At 52.7% G+C, this 25232-nt stretch overlaps 1 protein-coding gene across 15 annotated transcripts in view; it reads right to left on the bottom strand.

The window, feature by feature from the left end:
• Nucleotides 1-25232, bottom strand: part of AGAP1 (ArfGAP with GTPase domain, ankyrin repeat and PH domain 1) — a 513425-nt gene that overhangs the window by 366492 nt on the left and 121701 nt on the right. For 4 of the 15 annotated variants that reach the window (XM_074315469.1, XM_074315501.1, XM_074315462.1 and 1 more), the window contains exon 1: nucleotides 7124-8619. The exons of 5 other annotated variants lie outside the window; for them this stretch is intronic. In XM_074315469.1, coding sequence (XP_074171570.1) covers nucleotides 7124-8084 — 961 coding nt within the window. In that variant the 5' untranslated portion in view covers nucleotides 8085-8619. Of the gene's footprint in view, nucleotides 1-7123; nucleotides 8623-12383; nucleotides 12396-25232 lie in introns of those variants that run through there. 6 more of the 15 variants (XM_074315453.1, XM_074315491.1, XM_074315511.1 and 3 more) reach the window with 4 other exon arrangements.

The following is a 25232-nucleotide window of genomic DNA, read 5'->3' as shown; positions in this document are numbered from 1 at the left end:
GACGGCACTAAGAGAAAGCAAGAAAGTGGCACAGGCTGCGACAGAATCAGAGTGCCGTCACTCTCGGACATCACCCACCCAGATGCCAGGAGGACAAATGGCTTCAGGACTGTGAGGGCTCAATGCCCCCCACGAGCCTGGAAGCACCAGCTACGGGGCAGCTCCTGGAGTGGCAGCGGGGAAGGGAGCAGATGGCCTCTGCTGGCAGGCGGACTCTTGCTGAGCCTCAGATTAGCCCGCAGAAGAAAGCAGGAGCCACAAGTGGGACAGGCAAGAGGACCAAAGAAATTACGGACGGAACCAGCGCCCCTTCCTGAGTTCGGGAGAAAGCTACATACTGAGAGAAGCCCAGGGACAAAAATCATCCAAGTGCTAGATCCTGAAAGGACTCTCGAACTTAAAAACGAGGATGGAACCTAAAGACCGTCCCTTCTAAGCCTCAGATGACACACACAGCATCCCTCCCACAAGCCCGACTAGCCTTGCTTGAAAGCCGCCAGCGACGCAGTCTCCGTGCAAGGAGGCGGGCTACTCCAAGTGTAGCTCAGCTTGTGAGGAGTGACTTCCGAATTCTGAGTCAAAATCCCTCTGTCTCTGCATCTCACTAAGCAGTACTCACTACCGGGTCCTCCTTGTGTCTACTTCTCAAACACTGGGAAACAAGCCTCCGTGCTCCCAGGCTTCTCCTTCAAATGAAAAGTCCCCAGTGCCGTCAACGAACTTGGCTTCTGGACTCCCCCCCAAAGCAGATTAGGCATCTCCTCTTCAGAGGGTTGGGATTCTAGCTCGGGAACTAAAATAACCCGAACAATACGTATCCTGGAGTTATCGATGAGCTGTGTGACAGCAGGACCAGCTTTACCGGGTCTCCCACACCACAGGTTACTAACTCTGCCCACTTCTAAGGCAGCAGGACTCAGGGTGCAGGAAGGCCAGGGACAAAGCTGCACCCCTAAGTCCACATCCTGTTTCTCGTATGTCACAGACCGTCTGGTTTTTCTGTGGTTTTAAAGCCCTTGCTAATTGGAGCAGGAAGGTACCAAGGGGATAAATTCCCGCCACCTTCCCACCTCCAACAACTGAAAAAATGGCATCTGAGTAGTTCTGGTCTGGTGTCAGAACGAGACACGAGAGAGAGCAGGGGCTGCCTCAGAAAAGCTGGTGGCAATGTTCACGGCGTCAATTCTCAAGTGTCTGCCAGGCAGCAGGACGGCTGAAAGACGCCCTTGCAACAACGACAGGCACAGAGGGTGAGGGGGAGTAAAATTCCTTTTGACAACCACCTCACACGAATGGGCATCCACTCAAAGGCACTTGTATCCCCTGGTACCCAAAGACCGTCCACTGAATAAAGGGAGAGGCCCTGCGTGGTGACCCAGACCGGCTCCCTACGTCCTGTAAAACCTTACAGCTAATGCTCACACCACCTACAGATTCCACGCCGTGTGCTATCCCCAACAAGAGCCGTTGGAGAACATAGCCCTCATTTTCCCTTTCACTCCCACCAACCAAAATGCACCTCTTAAAACTATCTTCAGTTAGATAAGGTGACCCCGTCCCACGCCTCTGGCTGGTACACCCTGGTACCGAATGAGTGACGTCTTCCCATCTTCTAACCCACGAAAGCATTTTTTCATAAACTTTCTGAGTCTTCACATCCATTAGTGATGTTAGAACCAAAAGCCAAACACAAAAACGAAAATAACAGGAAATTATAAGAAAACAAAGGGCCAAGGGCCAAGTTTCAATTAAAACCAGCCAAATGAATAGGCATGCACTAACATTTTCTTTCTTTCTTTCTTTCTTTCTTTTTTTTTTTTAAATTTTTAGAGCATCTACAGTAACGTCTTAAGTAAATTAACAGGAGAAAAGGGAACAGACAAATGTGAATGCCTATATCAGCTGAAATACATGAGAAACAGACTTCTAAGGCTGGCTCCCATAAACAAGCCACTATCAACACCAATTGGGGCAGAACAAAGCCTAGATCAAAACAGTGGCGGGCAGATGGCACTTCTCTGGGAATGACGCAAAGACAAACATCTCTCTTTTTTCCGCTCACTGGCTGACCTTAATTCCGCTTCTACCCACCACCTGGGGGTATAACTGCGGCCACACATACTTCACCTCAATCACCGCCCTCAATAAACAAAACCTTTACTTTCTTCATGATTTTGCTCATTGCAACATCATTTTAAACTGATATCATGATTTCAGATCATCACAGGGGGGAAAAAGCCTAAACATTTACCATCAAAAACAGAAGAAACCTTGCGCCAAAAAAATATTTTTTAAGAAAGCTCATTAATGTAAACCTAACACCCTTTTCAATGCTGATGTTGGCATTAATCATATAGATCTGGGGACGGGAATGATTTCTTGAGAGTTGGCTACAGAAACCGCAACACCTTGCTGGTAGAGAAATCTCCTCTATGCCTCCTGGTAAACTCCTACTGACCCTGCAAGACCCAAAGTGTTTTATCCCTCTGTGAATCCTTCATTAACTTCTTCTCCTGCTCATGGACATTTGCTGCCTTTTGTATCCCCGAGTCCTCTCATCCATTCCCTCCACAAACATTTATCCAAAGTCTGCACGCCAAGCACAGCGCCCTTAACGGCAGCACAAAGAGGGGTAACACAGGTTTCACGTCCAGGAGGGACTTCCAGTCAGAACTGGCAGACATGGAAACAAGGTGGTTATCACACACTGGGATCAGTGCTCGTGCAGGTATGCTGTGTGGAGAAATACACTCAGAACTCCCTTCCCGTAAGTGTCCCAGGAACTTCGCCATCTCCCCCAACAGCTTACTGGCCTCGGAATACAGGAACTGTGCTCTGCTCCCCACTCCCAGGGCAGAGCCCGTCATGGAAACTCAATCAAGGCCTGCTAATGCAATAGAAAAACAAGAGGACAGAAAGAAGGGAGCGGGGGGAAGGGAGGGGAGGGGAGAAGTATCACCGCTTTGTAGCTGGGTCTTACACTTCCAAATGAAAGCTCTCTGTTAACTGTATAACCAGCCAGATTGCTGCAACGGGCCTATGTTAAGAGTGGAGGACCCCCTAGCACATGCATTTCTGGACATTCTTTTGGCAACAGGGTATTCCAGCCCCAGGCTGACATGAGGAAAGATACTAACCGGTGATCCCGCTGAAACATGGGCTCCAACTTGAGAAAATGCAACATGGCAAGATACAGCCCGAGCCTCCAAGGCCTGCTCGGCGGGGCCGTGGCTGACCTTGGGGCAGCTCTGCAGGTACCCGGAACCCCGAAAGAGCTGCTCTGTCTCCAGGAGGGCAATTCAACCTTGTTCCAAAAAAACTGGGTGTCCTAAATTGCTATCTGGAGTCACTTATAAAAAGCAAGTGAATTCCTAAACACTGAGTATGTAATTAGTTCAAAATGTTTCAGAGGAGAAGCTGAGTTACATTGTTTCTTTAAAACTCAGTATGTCCTTTTCAGTAACAAATCAAGTTTAAAAAATAAAGAAGTATCGAGTTATTTCAGTAATTTTATTTAATTGCTGCTTCCTCCAGTGAAAAAAATTTTAAAACTATATAAAACAGTCTATCATGCTGCAGAAATTGAGTGATACAAATCAAAGGAATCAGAAATTAAAGAACAAAGCCACTCATAAAACCGTGCTATCGAAAATCAGTTGTAAATTACTAATCTAAAAAGCTAGTAACCTCAGTCAGGGCGACGAAGGAATCACTTTATTGCTGTAATCAATCCTCCCAACAGCAACAGAACCCCCTGGAGACAGGGCAGTTCTGGCCTGGCACTGCCGATGGCTGGGTCCAAGGAGTGTTAGGCTGGCTGAGATGCAGAGAGCAGGTGCCAGAAAGTGACACCCTCCAATGGCATTAATCTTTTATTATTTGATCTTTCTTTGTATTAAATTATACTTGTGTCAACAGACTGCCCTAATACATATATATCAGGTCACAGGAACATGCCCTTGAGCTGACACAGGGCTTCCCTGGACTGTTCTGGGGCTCTGTAATAGTTACGAACCTTACAGAGAGTGAGTTGCCAGGGGTCTCTAGGAAGTGACTATGGAGGGGGCTGAGGGGGGAGAGGCAGAGCCTAAACAGATGAGAACCAGCAGGGATTACAAAGTACAGGAGAGTCATCCCACAAAGGCGGGTGCCTCAAGCCTTCCACCACGACGCCTTGAGTTAAGAATACAGGAAAACCACAGGGCCGTGATGTGGGAGCCTGTGTGTGTTTTAAAATAAGGCTCTAACCATAGCATCGGTACTTTGTCTAAGACTAAACACGTAACTCTAAGAGGCCAAGTAAACCATTTCAACTATTTAAGGAGTAATTACTTAGATAGTCCTTTAAAGTTATTTTTCTATCGTTAATTCAAAAATGTAATAGCTGAAAGCATGTAACAAAAGGAAAGCCTTCCTGATAAGTCTTTTCTAATTTCCTTTAGACTTGAAATCAACTTCAAATTTGAATACATTGCAGCCAAGATTTAAAGAAAGCTAGCGCTGCTGCTCACTATATATCATGCCACAGGTTCACAATAGCTTACCTGCAATTCTGAAAGCCAAACATGGAAGCTTTATTCTCAAATGTCTAGCAGACTGTTGGTGGCAAAACGTATTTATCGCACTGAGTGTGAGTAGCTCAGACTTGGCTACAAATTCCTGGTGTCTGATTATCGGGAGCTGGGGGACCTCACAGGCCATGTTCAGGTACACGCATGGGGTTCTGCGCACCCACCTGGCCCCTCGCTTTGGGCAAGGCCTGTGGGCCTTCACCCAACAGACATTTACAGGGAAACTGAGCCCGTGTTCCACCACGTCAGAATGTTACCTTAGAGAATTTTACCCTAAATTCAAAACCTCATTTAAACAGCACCTAAATTCTGACAAATCTATGTCACACGAAGCAAATGTACATAAAGTGGGAAAGTATATAATAAAATAAGAGCTGAAAGCCACGGGGGGCTGCGCCTTTCACTTGTAAGGACACTGGCCTTAGAAATATCTTAGAACCATGACATTTCGGGCATTTTAACAAAAGGCAGGTGAAAGAGGCAGCACGTTTTGTGATTACCTGGAGCTTGGGAATAAGGGCCTGCAGTTCTGGCTGAGCACCGTGACCCAGGCAGTTCTGTAACATGAAGTGTTTCTACACAACCCAAATGCTGGTGCTGTGTCTCAGACAGAAGCAACTCCACCCTGAGAAGGAATGGCCGCGAGGGACAAACCAACCAGGCACTAGTGCGATCATTACTGTTAGTATGCTCTTCTGCCCTGCAGATCAAAATTCCAACACACTCCACACCTTTACTATTCCAAACCTACCAATCCACTTGACTGACAGGAAACCCAAAATGCCAAATGCTTTTAGTAGGTCCCACAATGGACAGTTCCCCCCCTCTCCATGATGCGTACTTGTCTGGAAGCGGGCGGCTAATTACTACTTTCTACAAAGCTCCTGAGAACAAAGATGCAAGCCTGCTATTAGAGGGAGAACCAGGACCTGCGTATTGGAACTTCCACTGAACGCAAATGACGGAAGTAGCAACTTCATACAAACCAACTGTTTTAACCACGTAATTCACATCGTTTAATATTTTCAGAGAATGCAGAAAGGGATGGGTTAACGGTTGGAGTCAAACACGGTGTCTTCCAAAGCAAGGATCCCAAGGCAGGCTGAAACACAAGATGTGTACAGCAAGCTCAACTGACGCCCACCTGGCAACAGGTAACTTTGTATTGCATCCTCACTAAGATAAAACATCAGATTCTAACACGACTGCACATACAATTGCTTGGTTTCAAATATTCTCTCACATTTGGAGAATCATAATATCAAGTGTTCAGAATATCAGATGTTCGCATATGAGAACATGACATTGTTTTCAGTTCACCTTAAAAGTAAAGTGAGAGCGATTTCTTTGACTTGGCTGGTTTTAATGTGTACCCCAGGCAGTCAGGTAACCAGGGGAGGGTGGGGAGGGATCCTCTCTCTCCGGGGGGTGGCAATTAGCAGTTGAAAGTCTAATCAAAGGCCACACTGCAACCACCCTCATCTCTAGCAGTTCCACCAGAGTTGTGGTCATCAGCATAAGGGACATCACAAATGATTTTTCAGTGGTGAAATGCTTGGGGACGACATCCTTACACATCCTCTCCTGGCCCCTCCAGGAAGGTGTAACATTCTGGCCCCCTCGCCCCCCCCAGCCTCTTCCTTTGGGGATGCCCAGGCAAGTGGGGAGATGGGGTCTGTGCTTCACAGGTTCTAGGGGATTCTGCGCCCCAAACACTATAGGAGCTACCTGATCTGTGCAAGAGAATACTATCACATCTGCCTGGGGAACTGCCCTGCGAGGTCCATGTCAGAAGACATAAGAGAACAGACAACCAAGATGTCAGCACAGCCTGTGGGCTGCGATTTCCCTACCTGTGTGCTAGGACACACGACCAGGAAACAACCCTCTCCTCAAAAGATACCACTTGGCCGTGAGGCCTGGGGACAGCGGCCTACATCCCTAACTACTCGGATGAGTGGTCCTTACCAGGAGTGCAATAGGTGACAACTGCAAATCAGCTGAGGCCACCTCACAGCACCCACAGTACCATATCATGGCAGCGCCTACAGGGAGACGAGGCTTGGGGGTGGAGGAAGAAATGAGCGGGGATGAGCGCTGCTTCTCCCGGCCAGCCCTGCACAAACCACCTGCTGAAGAGCTTCAGGGCCCGAGGCCTGGCTCCCCGAAGCAGCCCACCGCTATTACAGCCGGCAAGTGGGGCACAGAGACCAGTCCCGGGGCCTGCTGATGGCGAAGGCTGCGCCAGCACCGGCAGGAGAAAGGCACCGTTGGCCAGGTTCTCTCTCCCCCACGGGCTCACAATGGCTGAGGTCACACACCGTGAAAGGTGCTGCCACACGCACCTAGGGACGGGCGGTCGACGTCAGACCACCGCAGTATTACCGGGGAAACCGCCCGCAGTACCCGGCTTCACACCCAGCATGGCTGGTGACTTGGGAAGGCAGGTCCCTTAGCTGGTTCCAAGTCCCAGCGCGCTCTGCCGAGCTGACCCGCTGCGCGGCCGGACCGGTTCCCACCATCGCCCTCCCCACCTCGCCCGCGCTGCCCACCTCTGCGCGGGGACCCGTCGATGCTCTCAGCGCTGGAGGAGTGCGCGTCGGTCGGGGCGCGCCGCAGGCTGAAGTAGCCGCGTGGCCACAAGGGGCCGCTCCGCGGGGAGGGCCCTCCGGCGAGCGCGCTGTCCCTGCGCGCGAAGATGCCGCTGAAGAAGCGCAGCAGCCGGTGCTCGGAGGTCGAGCCGGGTCCGGCGGCCGCAGCGCGCGTGCGCTCCAGCCGCTGCAGGTCGCTGTTGTCCAGCGTGCGGTTCTTGCTCTTGCTGCGCTCCCAGCGCTCCAGGTCCGAGAGAGCATCGTTCTTGCTGAGCACCTCGCCCACATCCAGGGTGTTGCGCTTTTCCGAGGCAGGCTGCGCGGCGGCCACAGGCTCTGGGATGGCCCGGGGGCCGGCCGTGGCCTCGCCAGCCGGCGCCCAGGCCAGGTTCCCGGAGCTGCTGTGTCGCCTCCCGCGGCCCAGGACTGGGTCCCGCGGCACCTCCGACCCACTCCAATGCCTGAAGCTGAGGCTCCGCCGCAGGGGTGCGGCCCGGGCCCCCTCCACGTCGGGGCTGCCCGGCGCAGGCGAGCTGGGCTCCTGCCCCATGGTCGGGGAACTGCCGGCCAGGTCCGTGGGCGGCGGGCCGCGTGCGTACGGCCGAAACCGCCCGAGCTCCAGCTGCCCGGTGCTGCGGGTGCGGAAGGTGCGGAAGTCGCCGGCGCGCGGCTGGTGGCCCTCCGGCTCCTCAGTGTCCGCCTCCTCCGCCTCTTCCTCCACCAGGCGCCCAGGCGCGTCCGGGGAGCGCGCGGGCCGGAGCCTCCGAGCGGGGCGCAGCTCGGAGCCACCCGGGGCTGCCAGCTGCTCCTTCCTGACCATGGTCACGGAAATGCGGTAGACTGTCTTCCTGGGGGGCGTCCCGCGCGGCATCGTGTCCGCAGGCGGAGACGCGGGCTCGCAGCTGCCGTCCAGTAGGTACATTTCGTCTGGGGCCGCGGCCGCAGCGCCGCCCGCCGGGGCCGCGCCGCATCCGGCGGGCCGCGGGCCGGGACGCGTGGTCAGGCGGTCGCCGGACGAAGCGGCGAGAGCGAGCGCGCAGGGAGAGGGCCCACGCCCCCTGTTCACCGCGAGGGCCCGGCTGAAGCTGCGGGAAGGGCGCCCCTGGCGCCCACCAGCCCGTGCGCCGCGTGGCCAGAGTGCGGGGGTCCAGGCCTGGGGCGCCCAGCCATCCGCCAGCGGGGCGGGTGGGCGGAGCGGCGGAAGGGCGGGAGGACCGTCAGGCGCAGGGATGGTCTCGCCGGCAGGTGCGGCCGAGGCGCGCAGGGCCCGGGGCGGGCGGCGGCGCCCGCGGCTTCATTGTCTATGGCGCCGGCCCGCTCGCATCTTCAGGCCTTTTTTGCACAGTTCGGTGGCTCCGGAGCCTGCGCCACTCCCAGGGCCCGGGACGCGCGGGCAGCAGCGCCGGCCTCGGCAGTGGGACCGGCAGGCGGTGGTTTAAAATGGAAATGCGCGCCGGGGCGGGGCGGGGCGGGCAGGCGGGGGCCCGACGTGCGGGGACCACGGGGGCGCGCCCAGCCCCGCTGCCGAGTCCCGGGAGCGCAGGGCAGCGGGAGCGCGGCCGGCGGGCAGGCCGAAGCGCCGGGTTGGATCGCCGCTGCGCGGATTGGAGCCTCCGGGGGACAGCCTGGTCCCTGTCTGAACCCTAACCAGGCACCAAGGCTCCGGACTTTTACTGCAAAAACGAGCAAAATAAGGGGCCCCTCCACCTGTTGTGGGTTTATGAAGCACCTCTTCTAACCATGGTGTTTGAAGAGGCCCAAGACTCAGACAAATGACTTGTTCAAAAAAAGGTATCTTAGGTGCTTGTTACCCACTAACTTCACACAGGAACACCGGCACTCCCAGGAAGGAGGGACCAAAGAGGAACAAGGGAGGAGGATGGCAACTCAGGGACATGGCCATGTGGTGTGCACCACTGCCCTCCAAGTGACGGACTTGCAGTTTCACTCCTCAAGATTTGCCGAATGTGCGGGGAAAGGCTTGGGACATGTAGGCACTTGCTCCCTCAACAAGAGGCAGGAGAACACAGTGCTTAAGAGAAGGAAGAAGTCATGCCTGTCCCAGCGAGGCCTGTGCACTTCCTAGCCACCTCAGTTTTTACACCTGTAAAATGGGGATGCAGAAAACAGGACCTAAACTCTGAGTACTCGTGAGAACTACAGTAGCTATGCGACGGCGCGCCAGGCATTCTGTGTAAGCGCTAAATAGTCGCGGTGGGTACCAAGTGCTGAGTTTCTCTTTCATCACACCCCCCACGTGCCATCTCTTGGCTTTGCAGATCGTGGTTACCTGCCTGCTGCAGCAGTGCCCATACGTAGCTGAACAGCCTATCAGTTTTTCCCGATGTCCTGAACAGAGATGTTTCAGTTTCAGAAGGAAATGTCATCAATACAACGTCCACTAATCAAACGGGATGCGCACACGACCTGGAAGAGGCCACTCCAGGGACAGCCCTCCTGGCCCGGCGGTGCCCTGGGATTCCACGACTGTTTGCAAGTGCTGCTTTCCCCTTCTCTCATCTTTTAACAAATAATTATGGGCACCTAGTGTGTTCATGGCACTGAAAGCATATAAAAATGAGTCCTGAGGTGTCTTATGAAGGAGGTTATGACCTCACAAAGCTGGACTTATACCTCAGAGCGAAATTACATATTCAAATTTAATGAGGTACATCAGAAAAACTGCTAGTTGCTTCAGTTTATTTCTTTTTAAGCTACTTGAAAGCACAGAGGATTTTTAGGGCAGGAAAAATACTCTGTGTGATCCCGTAAGGATGGATATGTGCCATCATACATTTGTCCAAACCCACAGAATGTACACCACCAAGAGTGAACCCTAATATAAATTATGGACTTGGGGGGATACTGATGTGTCAATATGGGTTCATCAACTGTAACAAATGTAGCCCCCAGGTGGGGATGTTGACAGTAGGGTAGGCTCTGCATGTGTGGGGTGGGGGCACATGGGAAATCTTTGTATAATACCTCCTGTTCAGCACCGCTGTGAACCTAGAAAGAACCTAAAAAGCCTCTGAAAATTAAACTCTTTTAAAAAACACTTGAAAACACACTTGAGCGGCCTCATTGGCTCTCCGTGGGCATGACCGCCACCAATAGAGCCCGAAGCTCTAGCCACTTGCTGCGGGCACCCAAGGTTTCGGGAGCAGTGCCTCTGATACACCTGCACTGCAAAAATGGAGACCCCGGACAGATGGGCCTCACCTTCTGAGTTGCAATAAAAAGCCCTCTGATAAGACCCAACTTCTGATCAACTTCTAGAATGGGAGCCAGGCTGTAACATTCTTAACAGAATGAGGTGTCCAGAGCCCATCAGGTTAGGGGGATGTGTGTGTGTGTGTGTGTGTGTGTGGGGGGGGATGCTTTCCCCAAGGCCACACAGCTCATCGCTGGGGTCACACTGCCTGTCCTCATCCCCATGCTACAATGTCATTCCTTTGTCTTAGTGTCAGCATTCTGCTTTGTTGGCTACGAAGAGAGAAACAAATGTGTGACAAGTAGTGAACTTGACATCCATCAAACAGAAATGATCGTCCACCATCTCAGTAAGTTTTCATTCATTCATTTTTCTACTTGTTCATTTATTCATCAGGTATATTGGGCACCCACTGCAACGCTAAGCAGTGAGAAGGTAGGGTTTCCATCCTCAAAAAATTAAAAAACTCATGAAAAATGATGCTGTTTTCAAGGCCAAATTTTAACATAAAAACACCAGGAGACACTGCGTTGGTGACAAAGCAGGGCCTAGCACGCTGACAGATCAGTACCACTCAGATTTGGCAATTGTCTAACAATTTACAGCTGCAGCTAGACACACTTACAGGTCAACCCTGCTTGTACGAGGAGAAAGTCACACTCAGCAATGGTGAGACCAGAACCCAGTTCATTCCTAACTTGGCTTGGAGGCCATTCCCACTATTTGAGACCATGGCAACTTTCAAATATTGAGATGAATTTTAATGTGAAATTAGCTGGCCCGTAAGTGATATACACATATATCCTGTTATCTGAGGCAGTCATAGCAACCAAGGTTTAAAAAAAAAAAAAAAAAGAAAGAAAGAAAAGGCATTCCTATAGAGCTCAACTATTCCTGTTAGTGTCTTCCAATTTTTGCTTGGTTGTCTAGAATCCAGCCCAGGTTTTACACTTAGCCATAGGAGGATGCAGCCTGCAGAGTAGAAGATTCCATTCAATCCACCTTAGATGACACTGAATCTTAGAAGACACTGAATGAGGGAACGTCTTCCAGCCATAGCCCAGTGTGTTCACTATATTTCAGTGCCTTCTGCCTGGCAAGGAAGCATTGATCTTCTACACGGAACATAATGATTTCACACTAGCCGCCACTGTTTGGGCTGAAAAACCTGGAGAATCGCCTCTCCCCACTGCCCTGGATACATGGGCTCTTCCGATGCAAAGAATCAGAGGCTCAGACAGAACCTGTCACTCCAAAACCTAAATTCCCTTTACAAATCCAGACCTGCCTTTAAATAATCGTACTACGTGTGCTCAGGTGGCATTATGCTTTATTTTCCTGTTGCCTTTTAAACTGGCCCCTCTGGACCATCTTTCTTGAATTTTTCCATGACCTATCACCATTTTGGCTTAAAAAAAAAAAGGCTGGTGTTGATCTCACTACATCCAAACCCAATAGCAGGCAGGCAGGCAAAGCTTCCATGTTGCAGGGACTCGGCGGGAAGGCGTGCCGAGGGGTCCAGGAAAGGGGGACAGCCCTGCCTCTGCCCCTGTCATCACCCTGGCAGCTGGCTGTGCTCTCCCAGTTGCAAGTCTAGGAGCTTTGGCCACCCTCCCACCACTTCCCTGTCCTGTGCCATTTCTAGCTGCCTATAAATTAAACATCCTCCACGAGAATATTATTTCGCAAGCGTTACTGGAGCTGATAAGCCTTATTTAAGGAAACCAGGAAACCGCTGGTAGTCAGCAGAGCCATCTGCTACACAAGCTGCCTTTCCAAATAACAGAACTCGCCAGTTAGTAATCACGTTTAGAGGATCTTAGCAGAACCACATCTGTGGGCAACAGAAAGCGGCCAACCCCTGAGTTTGCCCCGGCCCCTGAGCCCCCACCCCCCACCCCAGGTCACAGCCACTTAAAGGCTATGTTCTGGCAGCAGGTTGACCGACAGATACGGACAAGCAGCCAAGAAAGACATTTATGTTTTACTAACAATTTTATGTCTTACCTTTTGGCGTGAGGCCCAAGTAAGATCATTCCAGGAGGAATGGTCTCTGGTCTCAGAGCCACCAGGCCGCTGAACTCCCGCAGACAGACACCTCTGCCTTCGACCCGGCCCGGGCTGAACTCACCAGGGGCCCATCATTCTCATTTCCGAAGCTGAAGGTTAAAAGTGGAACAGTGAAAGAGCTAAGACCCTGACCCTCATCTCTGACTCACAGGAGGCCCGTGTGCGTGTCTGGTCCAGGGCGCCGTGAGCCAGCGGAGGAAACACCCCTGCAGGTCCTCTGAGCACCCACAGCCTGCCTGCTCATCCTCGGGGGACGCAGTGCAATCGCTGCCCACGGAACCGGGGGAGAGGGTGACGTGTGTGGACACACAGGCCCGTAAGGCAGCACCTGTGCTGCACACTCTCCTGTTGTAACCTCCACAGTTAACACCAGCTCGCACCACGAGGTGAAGACATCCGTCAGCGACTGCTTATCAAAACCCAGTTTGTGTGACCTAAACTCAGAAAGCTGTCTGCAGTCCGCCTTCGTCCAGAGGCATCCACGGATCTGAGAGTCGGGCAGGTCTGCCAGGGGAGCTGGGCACCTCTGTGGTGGGGCGGGTGGGCAGACGAGGACGGGGAGACCCAGCCCCAGGGGTACCCTGAGTCCAGCTCAGTGTCCTGCCCACAGAGGTCGCACGACCGATCAATGGTAGGGGATGCTGACACCCTTTACTTGCAGAGCATTTCATGCACAGGGCCTCTCAGGAACACTGCCCGACATGTGGCGGGCCTCCAACATTTCAGCAACAGGCCCCCCTGCTTTCAAGTCTTCCATTGTCCAGAGGTAAACAGTGGCATGAAGTGCGGTAACCATGCCCAGAGCACTCTGCTCAGTGATGGGAACTGCGGGGCGGGTAATGGCCAGAGACTGACAAGGGTCACAAATACCCAAAAAACCCAGAAAACACCCAGACAAAGTGTTATATAAAAAAGAGGCAGGTAAGAGGAAGGCAGAATATTATTATTTCCCGCCGAAACACTAAAAAAAACAAGGCTTCCACAAGGGAGGTGGTATTAGGCTTTCACCCAGAGCAGCGTCTCCAGCTCAGTGCTGAGGCCTTGCTGTGGGCTTGGTCCCATGCACAGAGAATGTTCAGATGCCGGTAGACCCCTCCCTCAGTCATGACAACCAGAAACGGGGCAGATGTTGCCAGCTGTCTCCTGGGGGGCAAAATGCCACCAGTGGAGAAGCATTGCTGCAAAGGGACAGGCAAGACACAGATGGAAAGGGGCTGCGTGTTCCTATGTCTTACTAAGTTTTCATTTTATGTTTTATTAATTCAACCATTCCTTGAATCCTGCCACTAAATATCTTAATAAAAAGCTCCAGAAGGTCTCCCTATAAAAAGAGAAGCAATTATTTCCAGTAATTCCTCCCCAAATAGGGAGAACAGCAGTAGTTATCCATCAGGCCACTATAGGTCCTCATGCTGTGATTGACACGTTATCAGTTACAATTAGTTTCAATAAGTACCATGGACGTGATTAAAACGCTGGGAAGAAAAAGGTTAACTGTTGCCAACAACTGATTACTTAAATCTACAGCAGTGGATTATTTTTCATTAGAAAACAGCCTAAGGAAGATGTGTGAAGGCGGTGACCATGAGCCCTTGGTGGGAGATGGAGCCTGGAGAACACGCAGGTGTCCTCAGCTAAGCTCACTGTGGCTTTGCATGAGTGCCACCAGGAGCCCCTGCAGGGACTGAGCCCAGGACTGGACAGGCCGATGGACCCAGGCTGCAGCTGTCCTGTCACACTGTCCCTCCTATGTCACGCTTGCACAAGGTCAGGGGGACATTACTCCATCCTCTGCAAATGGGAACAGCGGTTTAAACTACAGCAACTAGGTCTGGGAGAGACCTTAACCCAACCCATTTTTTCAGTAAAGATGCTGATTCCAAGAGACGCCACCTGCCTGAGGCCACCGTGGGGACAGGAGAGGGGGTCCAGCCGCTGTTCTCTCCTCCGCACAGTGAGCCAAAAGGAAGCATCTAAACCCAAACGGAAACTCCAGACCCAGGGAGTAGGCCGATGAGAAGAAGTCCTGACTTTGAAGCTAACGCAGGAAGTGTCAGATACAGTAGATCCTCACTGAAACACAGGAAAATATCCGACATGTCTTGTTTCTTGCTTGCCACATGTCAGGCAAAGCTGACTAAAGATAACATTAAAACCACATCTATTAACGGTCACTTTAGGGAAACAAATACAAACACGCCTGCCTTGGTGTGGCAAAGGCAGCGGTTCCCGGCTCCCTCCCCTGTTCCTCCCTCCAGCCTCCAGCTCTCTGTGGACACTGAGTTGAGGAATCAGGAGGATTTACGGGCAGCACACACTGTGCACCTGTCCCCAGGACAGCTGCAAGGAAGCTCTGGAATTTGGGAGGAGAAAAACCAAAACACTCCTACCAAATGGCGAATCTTCCCAGCCTTCAAGTGCACCCAGGCCGGGCCCACCTGGTCACGTTTTCCTCTGCAGGACTCCCCGGAAGGGACCCCTCAAATAGTAACACCTGCACGACTCCCTACAGACACTACCAGCGAAACACAGGGCAGTCTGCTCTGGACACCCCCCCCCCAGCAGCCCCCCCAGAGCTCCACATCAATGACAGCTACCTAAAGATGTGTGACAACATCTGGTGCTTGCCGAGCTTGTTTTCAGAGCCACTGACCCCAACAATTTGTCAAATCCAAGATTTCCATGAAAATAAAAATGGAGTCCCTGGGAATTTTTATCAGTACTGTTGCAAACATCGCCATCAAGGAAAGCCTGTTTTATCAGACTTATCGCCTGTGCATCCCATGTGGCACTTAGCTGCAGAGGTATCTGAAATCTTTTATCTGTGCTCAGGGAACTTGAAGGTTTGATATATTTTTTTCTCTCAATGTCGAAAGCAACATGACTAAGATGCCTGTTCAAAGCCCAAATCCCCCTGCCCCCCACCCATTAGCAATGGGAGACACGTGACCACCTCTAGCCTTTCTGAACCACTGTGTCACCAGCTCAGTGTTCCCTAGGCTGGGAGGATGGACACAGCACGGGTGGTGGCTGGTGGCAGCAGTCACCCCCTTCCCCGGGCAGTTACAATCGGCATTAGAACTCTGGGGAGAGAAGTGGGTCATGAGAATCATTTCTGACACAATAACATGAAATAAAACAGCTGTGTATTCTCATCTGCTGGCCCCGCACTGGTCATCAGCAACCAGCAAGCAAGGAGCATGGGGAGGGGTCCCCCCGCAGAAGAGCACGGGGTGAGGACGCAGGCTGGGCAGCTGCTGGGCTCCTTCACCTGGTCGCCTGCTGAGCTCTGCTTGCCTCCTTTAAAAGAATCACCACCAATGACAGAATCATCCACGATGGAAGTGGAAGGAGATAAACTTGCCAAAGAATTTCCAGCATTCAGAGTCTTCACTCCCCTCCAATGTCACCTCTGTCCCCAGGCGGGCTGCTGAAGACGATCTGGCCGGTTACAAACCAACATAAAACTTTCCCAGTCTGGAAAATAAGGTTCATGACACCTCATCCACCTGGCTCTGGGCATGTCTGGCAGTGCATCAAAGGCTCCCTGAAAACCTCTGAAAGACATGAAGTTCCATGACCATCTAAGGTATTCTGACGTGGCTTTGGATTCATGTGCCATCCCCTTGGGTCCCTTGTTTCCTGTCATCACTCCCTCACAGCCACTCCACCCAAAGGAGGGGACCAGGGGAGTTCAGCGCCAGTGTGGGGCCAGGTCCCCAGCCTAGCCCACTCCAGGGGTGTCCTCCTTCACCTGGCTCCTAGGCCCCTCCCATGGCCACGCCCTTGACCTACCCAGCACTGCCATCTTGGCCTCCAACCACCCATTCTCTACCACAACCTAACATGCTGGTGCGGATGAAAAAGGGGTTCTACGGAAAGTGACCTCAGAGGGTGACCTGATCACAAATCCCTAACTGGGCGGGTCATGGCGGGCAGTCACGCCCAGGCAGCTAACTGCTTTAGTAAAAGGTTGACCTTTGCAATACCTTTCAGACCCCTCAAAGCAAAACTACCCTGGAGAGAGCACAGGATCTTGTTAATTATCCTATAATCTAATCCCCACCTTGCTTTCTCCCACCTTCGTGGAATCTTCCTCCCCACCCCCACCCCCACTTTCTAATGCATAAAGAAACTGCAGAACTGTCCTTCTCGAGAGAATGTGAGATCTTGCTTCCCAGCAATTGTCAGTTTGGCTCAAATAAAATCTTATAAAAATTCTTTACAGGTTTAGATGTTTCTTACGTGCACACTGGCCATCCTTCCTTTCCAGAACTTCCACTGCAGCAGCCCGGAGGCTCATTTTAACACACCCTCTCCTGCCCAATCCTCCAGAGCCTTCTCTACACAGGAAAGGCCACTGGGCATCACACTGTCTCCTCCAGCCACTACTCTGACTGCCCCTTCCAGCTGAGACCTCAGCCTGGGTCCACAGACCAGCAGCATCGCTGGGAACCCGGCCTTGCCCGGCTGTCCACGCCTCCGGGAGACACATGTGTGCACAGGTGTGGGCACACCCAGCCTGCTCCCCGAGCCCCATGCACACACACTCACACACCTGCATCCCGCAGGCCTCCTCGCAGCCCGGGGCAGCCGCTAGCCCACCCCAGCGATCCCAGCTGGCTGCCATCCCTGCAAACAGCACAGCACCATGTCCCCCTAGGAAAGTGCATTGGGGGCGGCTTCACTGGGGCCTCCCAACAGCACCCATCTCTCCCATGCAGAGCTGGTGCCATCAGTCACAGTCAGCGCCTCTCCTGGGACCAGCACAGAAAACACTCCATCATCTCCCATTTAATGAAAACAAAAACAGGAAGACCAGGAAACAAAAGCGTCTCCTCCACCTGCATGCCCTCTGGCCTCTACCGCTCACCTCCCAACTCCCGGACAGGCCAGTCTCCTTCCTGCCTCTATTCCCACCTCTTCATCCTTCCCTGTACTCCCAGAGCAATGGGGGGGGGGGGGGGTCACAAATCTGCTCAGACCCCCACAGAGAACCCCGCCACTCCTTTGCTGGCATCCCAGCCCCACCCAGCCCCCACCCAGCCCCGCTGCACCGAGTGGCTAAGGGACTGGGCTCCAAGGCCAGAATGATGGAAACCCGCGTGACTTCACCAAAGTGACCTTGAGTGTCTGCGTCCGGTTTCACTTCTGCAGTAAGGAGATGATAACAGGGAAGATGTGATGATGGGACTGCAGAGGGCGGGGGCGGGGGGTATAGGTTATAAGTTATCTGTACCCATCACAACCTAAATAAAGCACGGCAGCTGAAATATCTGATGATGTTTATGAAGATTCTGCCCCAGTGCTCAGAACAAACGTGTGTTGTCTGCTGTGTCCCAGGGAGCTGCACCCCACACGTCACCCAACACACCACGCCCAGTGTCACCACTGCCTCCTGCTGGGGATGGACTGCTGCAGCAGTTAAATCCTACTTGTCACAGGGACCTGGGCTGGGGAGTTCCCGCTGGCCACACACATCTGCCTGGGAACACCTGGGCCCTTCCCTTATCAGTGTCAATCATCCAGCTCTTCTGCGCCGCAATTTACATAAGCACTTCCCCCAGAAGACCAAGGTCCTTCACACAGGACCCAACTTTATCTCTAAATCCAGCCGTGCCGGTGTTCTGCTTAGCACATGCTGCCAGATGGTTAACTTTATCAATCCAGGTGGCTGACCCAAAATTAATTCTGGAAGGGAGCAGCAGTGCCTCCGTCACATTACAAGTAACAGCAGGGGTCAGCTGACTTGCTTGACATGCCACACACACACACACACACACACACACACACATATACACACACCCATTTACACTGCTACACCACACAGCGGTCCTCTACCCCCTTCAAGTTTATCTGTGAAGTCTCCAGTGGTTAGGGAAAGACACTGAGAAGAGGGTGATTCATTTCTTCCCAGGCCACAAAGAACCTCAGCTGCAGCTGATCTTGGGTGGCCGCCCCCCACCCCCACCCCCGGGAAAGCATGCCCCTCCCTCTGTGGAAAAGATGCCTGGGGAGCTGGGGGTTCCCAGAGTGTGACTGCCTGCCCTATAGCAGTTGCTTCATTTCAAGGAAGGGGGTGGGAGGGTGGGGAGGGTCTGGAACCTCAGGAAAGCCCTCTAGGGTGGGGTCCCTGGCAGGGAAGCTCCTCCCCTGCCCCCCCACCTGGGCCACGCCCACTGTGGGAAAGGAGGCAGGTGCTGATTGGCCAGTCCCCAGCAGGTGCTCAGCAAGTGTAGTGCAGGGCTCCCCGCAGAGCACTAGATATAAAGAAATGCCCTTGGTCCAGGTGCTTAGAATACCCAGGAAGAAATAGAACACTTGAAATAACTTAGAACCATTTAAAGGGAGGGTAACAATGGGCCCTATCCCAGCGTTAATGCAAAGAGCTTAGTGCCTGGTACTTCAGAAGTTCTCAAAATAATGGTTTCCATTCTTCAAATGGCACATTCAGGGTAGCTGTCAGGAGCTGCAGTGGGACCCTGTGCAGACGTCACAGTCAGATGAAGCCACAAATGGCTGCTGTGCACTGTGTGCAAACCCCCCATCCGACCACGCCCACCCCCCTCAGCCCCAACCTGCAAAGAATTCCAGAGAAGGAACAGCTGTCATTGGAAACTTCTGAGCGTCAAAAAGGTAACACTTGGCAACAGAATGCTCATGCAGAAGGACTTTTTCTCAGGAAGACTGCTCTGGGGAATTAAGAGTTCAAGCCCAAGGAAATCGAGCCCGAGAAGGCCTTCCAGGAAAGGAAGCTTTGGAGACTCCCAGTAGTTGCACACCACTCCCCTGGAACTTTCCAGCATTCACAGGCTGTCATCGAACATCGAGGCAAGGGGCCAGGCAGGGCCTCGGGGCTGCTCCCACCCCCCTCCCACCACAGCGCAGCCCCCCCCCCCACCACAGCCGCAGCCTGGCAGAGGCAGATCTCACCGTGACAGAGCTGACGGCATGGTGCAGCCATTCTGTGTGAGCCGTGCGTGCAACACACTTGCAGTTCACCCATTCACTGTCAGACAGGATCTAAGAAGGCACACTGAAGACTCCCAGAACCCAAACGCCCTAGCCCTGTGGGGCCACCACCTACTAGGCAGCTTTACCTGGACTTAAGACACCAGTCCTCCGGACCCCCTCGCCGCCGACAGAGACCCAGGCCAAGGTTTGAGGACGGCACCACGGGGGCTCAGCTGGATGGAGCACCTCACAGATGTTAGTTCAGTTCATCCATTTCCTTCCCCCAGAGCCCGTGAGGCAGACACTATTATTATCCCTGTTTTGCAGTTAGGGAAAGCAAGTCACAGGGAGGCTGAACAGGAGCCCTGGGTCCTTGCCCCCCGCCCCCGCGCCAACCTCATCCGACCCTCAGCAAAGCACCCTCAGCAAAGCACCGTGGGGAGCCCTGCAGGGATTTGCAGAAGGAGGCTGGTGTGGAAGTCGGGTGAAAGGGAGGAAACAATGCAAGAGCCTGCAAAAGACGCCTCACTTAGCCCGGCTGCTGATCCAGTGGGGGGGGGGGAGGGGAGGGAAAAGGAGGAGAGTACGTGGTCAGGACTTGGGAGCAGGGAAGCAAAAAAGGTAGTTACTCACATACACACGCCTCACCCACATTCCAAGGGACGGGGCACCGAACGTTCAAGGCGGATGGGCTAAAACAGGCTCCCATCTCCCATGTCATTCAAATCTCAAGGCACAAGGTACCAGCCCTGAGGTTAGGATTATCCCCCAAAGCCCCCCTCAAGACTCCCCTTTCCTTCTAGGGTCCCTGGAAAGGCTGAGCAAAGCCCTCAGCTCCCCCCACGCCCACCCCGACCCTCACCCCACTGGCTACAAGCTGGTTTCAGCCTCCACCTGAGACTCCAGGACAGCCCTCCCCAAAAACCAACGTGGCCCCAGATGCCACATCACTGCCCAGACTATGTTGAGCCCACCTCCTCCTGGGACCCCCCTCCTGCCTCCCCCTACCCCCACCCAGTGTGACCCCAGTGCCCTCTTGCCTGTCCTCCACCACAACCCTTGACCTTGACCCTGGAGGGCAGCAGGGAAGTCAGTCAATTGTAGCCCTCCTTCCCTAAAGCGGAATACTCACTTCTAAAGCCATAAATTCTTCCCATCAGACACATTCCAGATATGAAGAGACCAGTACCTAGGCTTGGCCATTAGAGAATCGCGCATTTCTCAGATTCTCCGCAGGTTGATCAACTCAAACCCCAAAGGGGAACGTTAGCAGCGTTATTTCTAAAGCAAAATCACGTATCTCGTAACAAGGCATTTTGCTAATAGAAAAACGTGTGCACGAAGCAGCAAAAACCACCACAGAAGGGCTAAAGAAAAGTGTAAAGGAAAAATTTCCGTAACTATTTAACTGGGTACACCCAGGTTTGATGGCCTTGACTATCAAGACCAACATTTTCAAGTTCATTATAATGTTCGAAATTCAGCGGGGGTTCCACAACCAAGTACTTCAAACCAGGGGGCTTAACCAGCAGTTGCTTTTCTCACTGAGATCAAGGTGCCATCAGGGCTGGTTCCTTCTGAGGCCTCGCTCCGTGGCGTGTGTCTGTGTCCTAATCTCCTCCTCTTATAAGGACACCAGTCAGACTGGATTAGGGTCCATCCTAGCGACCTAATTTGAACTTCCTGACTTCTGTCAAGACCACATCACCCAATACAGTCACATTCTGAGGTGCTGGGGGCTAGGACTTCAACAGATGAATTCTGGGGGACACAATTCAGCTCAAACCAGCTGCCACCATGGGTAGCAAATAACAATTCTTAAAGTAAGGGAGCATTCAGTGTGTAACAGTCACACTGGGATTTACGAAAGGCATTGTTCTCAGTGCAAACGCAAAGCAAGCTGGATACCCACAAGGCCCTGCAAAGCACAGCTGGGCCCCTGGGCTGCCCAGCGCCCCTCGTGGAATAAGTCACCAGCTGGTGAGAAAGGCAGGCCTGAGCGAGACCAGCTCCCCGGCCTGAGGGTGACGCTGGGCCTCTCCCCCCTGGAAGAAGCAGAGTCCCTCCCCTTCGAGTCTCTGGGGCACCCTATGAGGGAAACTAGGAAAAGTAACCGCACATGTGTGGGGGTGACCCTGCACTCGCTCCTTCCTGCCTGTCAGTGGAATCTGTCACGGAATTCATTTAAAGCCAGGAGTGTCTCGCTCAAATTTAAAGCAGAATCCGTGTGTTTGTGGTCAGCAATTTCAATGAAAGACCCCCAGCACGGAGCTGGATGGAGTGTATCTGCTTCTTCTGTGTGGCTGTTACGGTACAATGTGAACGCTTAACCTCGTGGAAATCAAGATGTGAGGCTTGAAGCCACTGTTTCTTGCTCCTCTTTTTTGTTTTTTAACACAGCCCTAAAAACAGGAAAGGTGCATCTTCTTTAAACCCAAATGTCTGTCCCACGGTGGCAATAAGGCACCCGGGTAAATGACAGCAATAGTCTCCTCTTCAGCAATCATGGCAGGAGCGCCCCCCAACCCCTGCCCCAGGGCGGGGCATGGGGCCACAGTCTTGGGGTAACAGACAGCGCACCCATCGTGGCAGAGAAGGACTGCAGGGCAGTGGACGGCCTTCCGGGGCAGGCTGCTTCTCCACGTGCCCGCGAGAGCCAGCCCTGCTCCTCGTCATCCGCAGTCAGAGCAGCAGCTGCCTGGCTGCCGTCTGCATCGCCCCCTCGTCTCTAAACGTTCAGAGCAAACACCGGGATCTCATGCCCACAGCGATGCCCGCACGGCACCCAGGACGAGCCTCACTGGGGTAAAGAAGGGAGCCTGGCAATCCCCACCGAATACACTCGAGCATGAATACAGCCTGCTTTCTGAAATGTGTTACAATGCGTGTCATATGTATGTGGTTACTTGCCCACTAGTACAGCAGCACCTGACACACGCTCGCACCTGTGCCTGCTCTGCTTGGGGCCCGATTCACACACGGCCTGGCCTGAGAAACACTGTAATTGTTACTAGTTGGTCAGAGAAAAGCACTCGGCACTGGTCTGTTTTTTCTACCAGCTGCACTTTGGAAATTGGGGGCTGGGGGACGGATAATCCTGGTGAAATAAAGGCAGATAAAGGGACAAAGCACAGAAGGGAGGCCCTGACGTGGAGAAGGGCCAGGAGCCTGAGCTGGGCAGGCTTGATGCAGCGGCTCTGAAAACGGTGCCTGGGCGTCATTAGTAGTAAAATGACCTGGAACCAATTCAGGACATCACCTTCTAGCTTTATGCCTATTACCATTTCCACCTCCTCGGTTTATTAACACGCCCCTGAAGAATGCACGTACCCCACCCACAGCAAAGCGTGACACCCCAATGGAAGAAAGTGCTTTAAAGAACAGAAATGGAGGCAATGACCCTGCCACCTTCCAGCTTCTGTACATTTAATTAATTCCACGTTCTCAATTCCAGCATGAATAAATTTTCAAAGCGTATGTCTGCTTTTAAATCTATGCTGACCTTGTATGGAATAACAAATGTTTCTGTTAACACACAACTCAACAACAACAAAAAAAGCTGGGGAATCACTCTGGGTATAGTAATTAATACTCTTTATTCATGAAAGAGCTTTGTTTGAAATTGCATGATTCAATCCGAAAGTCATTCTCTTTCCAACTTTGCTGGGCTTCCTACATGAATGCAAATTGTAGTGACAAAGACAGCACATTGGGATTGAAAACGCACTTCTTACTCCTTATAAATGTTTAAACTTGGTCTACATTTAGCCCTGAGAAGTACTTTGGAGATTCTGATAGAGTATGTCGGAAATGTTTATTCTCATTTTCTTGAGCCCACTTGCCTCCATGAAAATAAAGCAGAGACCCAGATGGAGACTTTTCAGATGAGATTATCATTCCCTGTCATGTGGGAAGAGAAGAGGTCTTTAAAAAGTCCTATGGGCTAAGATTACAGCATGTCGGTTCCAGGGCTGGCCAGGGGGACTACTGACCACCGACATCTAGTTCATGTCACTTTAACTGTGTCACTGTCCCGCGATCACTTCGTCTGCATTAAACCCGCACAAGGACCTCTGCAGATGACCTTCCACTGGGCAAACCACTCTGTTCTCTGGTCTCCATGTCGGGACAGTGAGGTACCTACTGGAAGTATCTTGTCATCCAGGCAGCTCCGTCCGTGATGGAGAATATGTTGTCCCTTTTCCATCCATCATGTGTTAAAATATTCACTTGGAAAATCTGTTTCCTTCATCTTGCTATTGTAGTTACACAGTTAAGCAACCTCAGCTGTCCAGGAAATACCACCGCAATGAACACATTATTGAGCAGAGAAGAATCAATTGGCTTTCCTGTCACATTTCACAGGCCACAAAGAGGGGGGAGGGGCGCGTCACACTAAATCTACAGTTATGAATAAAATCCCTCCATTGCCTTTTATCACTCATCACAGTCCAGAACGAAATAAGCTAAGAAACTGATGATACTCTCAGTAACCGTAAGATTTTTTTCTTCTTGTTCTTTATCTGTATTTTCTAAAACTGACATGTATTGCTTTAAATAGGAAGGCTATGTTTAATTCTTAAAGTTTTATTTAGGCTGGCTTTTCAACAAGTTTGTTGGTGCTCTGAGCAAAATATAAATGATATGTAAAATCTCTCCTTACATCGGCCTGTGGTCTGCTCAAGCCGACGGCCTTCAAATGTTTCTTGGGGAGTTTCCCCCTCACTGCTTAATCCATCTAATAATAAACAAAGTTGGGGCCAGTCAGGGAGAAGAGCCCAGTGAATCTGCACCCCTCTCCCTTAAGTAGAAAAGTAAGAGGGTGACCCCCACAGCAGTTGGGTGTTATTTCCTTTTCACAGGAGGAAACTGGCGTTGAGCGGTCACGTGACTTGCCCACGGCCAGCGAGCTGGTGAGTGGCCGTGCGGGACCTGGAGCCCGGGCAGCTGACTGCAGAGCCACACTGTCCCTCTCTGTGCCGTGCAGCCTGCACACCTGCTGGTCAGTGGAACAATGGGTATTGATCGCTCTTACACTTTTCATCTCCAGCATTCAACGCCCTCTTCCCTGAGGTTTCAGCAATGGCTGGGGTCTCCCGCGTTCGTTCACATGCACACCCCTGCCCGCACGCGTACCCTGTAATACCCCTGCCCGCATGCAATACCCCTGCCCGCATGCAATACCCCTGCCCGCACGCACCCCCCGCACGCACACCCCTGCCCACACGCGTACCCTGCAATACCCCTGCCCGCATGCAAACCCCTGCCCGCACGCACCCCCCGCACGCACACCCCTGCCCACACGCGTACCCTGCAATACCCCTGCCCGCACGCACACCCCTGCCCACACGCGTACCCTGCAATACCCCTGCCTGCATGCAATACCCCTGCCCGCACGCACACCCTAGAATACCCCTGCCCACATGCAATACCCTGCCCGCACATGTACCCCTGCCCGCACGCACACCCCTGCCCACATGCGTACCCTGCAATACCCCTGCCCGCATGCAATACCCCCGGCCGCACACCCCCGCCCAGCCCCCAGTAGAGCACTCTTCATTCCAAGTGCAAGCCTTGTGGTCACCTCACAGACACGTGACCAGGTAACTTGCTGAGGGCGGTCTGTTGAGGTCGCATGAACCAATGAGGAGAGCGCAGGAGTGTGGGTCTCAGGGCACACAGAGGGGCCCAGGGAGGGCCTCGGACTGGGAGGGCAGAACCTCAGCCCACGACGCACAGAGGATGGAGGGTGGCCTGATGGCCTGGATGCTGTCCCCTGATTAACACGGAAGCCAGGGCCTGGCCGCTGGGGGTAGAGCGGGCTGGTCCCAG

This window comes from Rhinolophus sinicus, linkage group LG01 (genome assembly GCF_036562045.2).
Source record: "Rhinolophus sinicus isolate RSC01 linkage group LG01, ASM3656204v1, whole genome shotgun sequence".
In the NCBI taxonomy this organism is placed as follows: domain Eukaryota; kingdom Metazoa; phylum Chordata; class Mammalia; order Chiroptera; family Rhinolophidae; genus Rhinolophus; species Rhinolophus sinicus.
This window is presented reverse-complemented; position numbering and strand designations above follow the sequence as displayed.